Raw genomic sequence first — 2,124 nt, 5'->3', positions numbered from 1 at the left:
CTCACTCATTCCACCTACTAAATGACACACGCACGCCAACACAAGAAATAGCGATCAACACATGCCGATTGAAGCGACTAGATATGCATGCACATGCGTGGTAGCATTGCATTAGATAGTATTTCAGTGACTGTACAGTAGTTCAAATCTAATCTTTGCAAGTTTCAGTACTTGAAAAATCAAGCAGAGGGCCTCATATACGACATTTAAAGTGTCGTTGAAGTCGTCTTTGCCATTTTCCTTGTACCATCGCATGCGCGCATATGTGTTATCGCTTTAAACAGCGATCGCTGCTCCTCTGCGCCCAGTTCGGCCCACTTGGTCCTTTGTCCCGCTGTTTCCAATGCCAGCTTCGCGAATGCGCCCAGCTACCCACGTCGACAGGGCGTCGCTGCTCGAGAGGAGCCCACAAAGACCTCGGTTACTTAAACGATTTGAGTGTGTGCTGCATGGCCTCGTCTAGGTCCTGCCTTTTCTTGATGTATGAGAGCGTCTTCCAGAGAGTGACGCGCATGCTCAACTTGGTTCTTCCCGTAAACAGGGCACACATGTACTCGCCGCGCAGCAGCTCGAGGAGCCTGTCTTCGTCGGCCGACAGTGAAGCCGAGATGTCGACGTGGCTGAGCGATGCCGCCTTGGCTAGGTCGCCTGTCACGTAGGCGTCGTCTATGGCGTGGAAAGGGACGCGGAACGAAGCAGCGTACAGATCCCACATGATGGAAGCGGGAATTACCACGAACCAGCCGTGGCAGTGGGTGGGGAAGTACTTCTTTGGGTAGTCAGTGCGGCTCAAGTAGTGGCGGCTGTGCGGGTTCCGTATAACAGCATTGCCTCGGAATGTGGAGCAATGCAAGCGTCGTTCGTCCGTTCTGATGCGCTGGCGCAGGTAGCTGTCCAGCATCTCCGGGTGGATGAAGACGTCATCATCGATCTTGACGAGGCTGCGCACGGAAGGGCAATTTACCATGACCCAACGCATGCCGTAGAGGAACTTGAGTGACAAGTTCCGGTAGTGGTCGATAAATGGCAGCTGCACGACGTCGCCAAATGTGGCCGCTTCATCAGTCACATTCGCGTCCGACCGCAGGCCGATCAAGAAGAGCATACTCCACTTAAACAAGGACGCAACGCGCGGGTGGCCCACGGTTGCTCGGAACAATCTGCGCTCCTGAGCGTGCGCCGGGTCAGTGTGAACAAATATGAGGTGCTCGGCCTGGCCCGTGCTACACAGGTGGCGAACTCGGTGACCGTCGGCACCCGGCTCGACAGCGCTCGGTGTATCCAGCGGGAACGGTAACTTGCGCGAAAGCCACTGGAGGTCCTTACGCAAGGCTGCGGGCACCATTCGGAGCCTGGAAACCGCTTGGCGGCTTCGGGGAGGCACATTCGTAGGGCGATGCGGAGCTGGCGGGCCGTCCTCCTTGCTACCGGACTCGACTTTCTGCTCCGCTCCGGCTGCGACGAACTGAGCATTGAGGCCGGTGAATTGTCCCCCGTCCGCCCCCGGCGCAGTCATGGGACCCCACTGCGGGCTGCGCAGGATGCATCCGCCGGCCGTAAGAATAATTAGAGACGTGAAGATCAAGGGAAAGTGCCGAAGGCACTTCCGATGTTTTCGGCTGAACGGCCTCGCGCACTGATGGTAGGTCTCCTTGCCGGCGATCTGGGAGTGAGAGCAGATCAGAACAATGTAATATTTGTCTTTCGCTGCCTTCTCTGTCATTCGGAGTAGTGGAGGCGGTCAGCTACATAAATTTGAAATGCAAAGAACACTGCGCTAGTTAGTATCAATTCAAGGTAGGCAACAGCTTGGGGTATCACACAGAGTCTTGAAGAGAAGGAAAGGCGGTACAAGTGGGTTGCCTCGTTTCTTCGTGAGAAACGTGTGAAAAATGGCTTCGTTTTATAGGGCTCAACGTTCCAAAGCGACATCGGCTTTGAGCGATAATATAGAGGAGGGCTCCGGAAATTTCGACTGCACAGTACTTGGGCGCCTTGCATTTTGCTTTGATATCAAACGCGCGTCCTCTGGATCAGCAGTCGAGAGCCCTGTCCGCTGAGCCAACGCAGCACGGTACGTATATATGAGATAGACCAGGATTTTAAATATTTTAATACAAAATG

General features: G+C 54.4%; 1 protein-coding gene across 1 annotated transcript; it reads right to left on the bottom strand.

Annotated features, from left to right (window-relative positions):
- Nucleotides 1-395: 395 nt before the first annotated feature.
- On the bottom strand, nucleotides 396-1,516 carry LOC146203561 (beta-1,3-galactosyltransferase 5-like). The gene has a single exon (XM_084603136.1). It carries the CDS (start codon nucleotides 1,514-1,516, stop codon nucleotides 422-424), a length of 1,095 nt encoding a protein of 364 aa, XP_084459262.1. The 3' UTR covers nucleotides 396-421.
- Between the last annotated feature and the right edge of the window lie 608 nt (nucleotides 1,517-2,124).

The sequence above is a fragment of the Amblyomma maculatum genome, chromosome 1, assembly GCF_055883805.1.
Source record: "Amblyomma maculatum isolate TAMU_Amacu chromosome 1, ASM5588380v1, whole genome shotgun sequence".
NCBI lineage: Eukaryota > Metazoa > Arthropoda > Arachnida > Ixodida > Ixodidae > Amblyomma > Amblyomma maculatum.
This window is presented reverse-complemented; position numbering and strand designations above follow the sequence as displayed.

Excerpts from the sequence above, each read along its gene's own strand:
- LOC146203561 (XM_084603136.1), bottom strand. The coding sequence starts at position 1,516 with ATGACTGCGCCGGGGGCGGACGGGGGACAATTCACCGGCCTCAATGCT.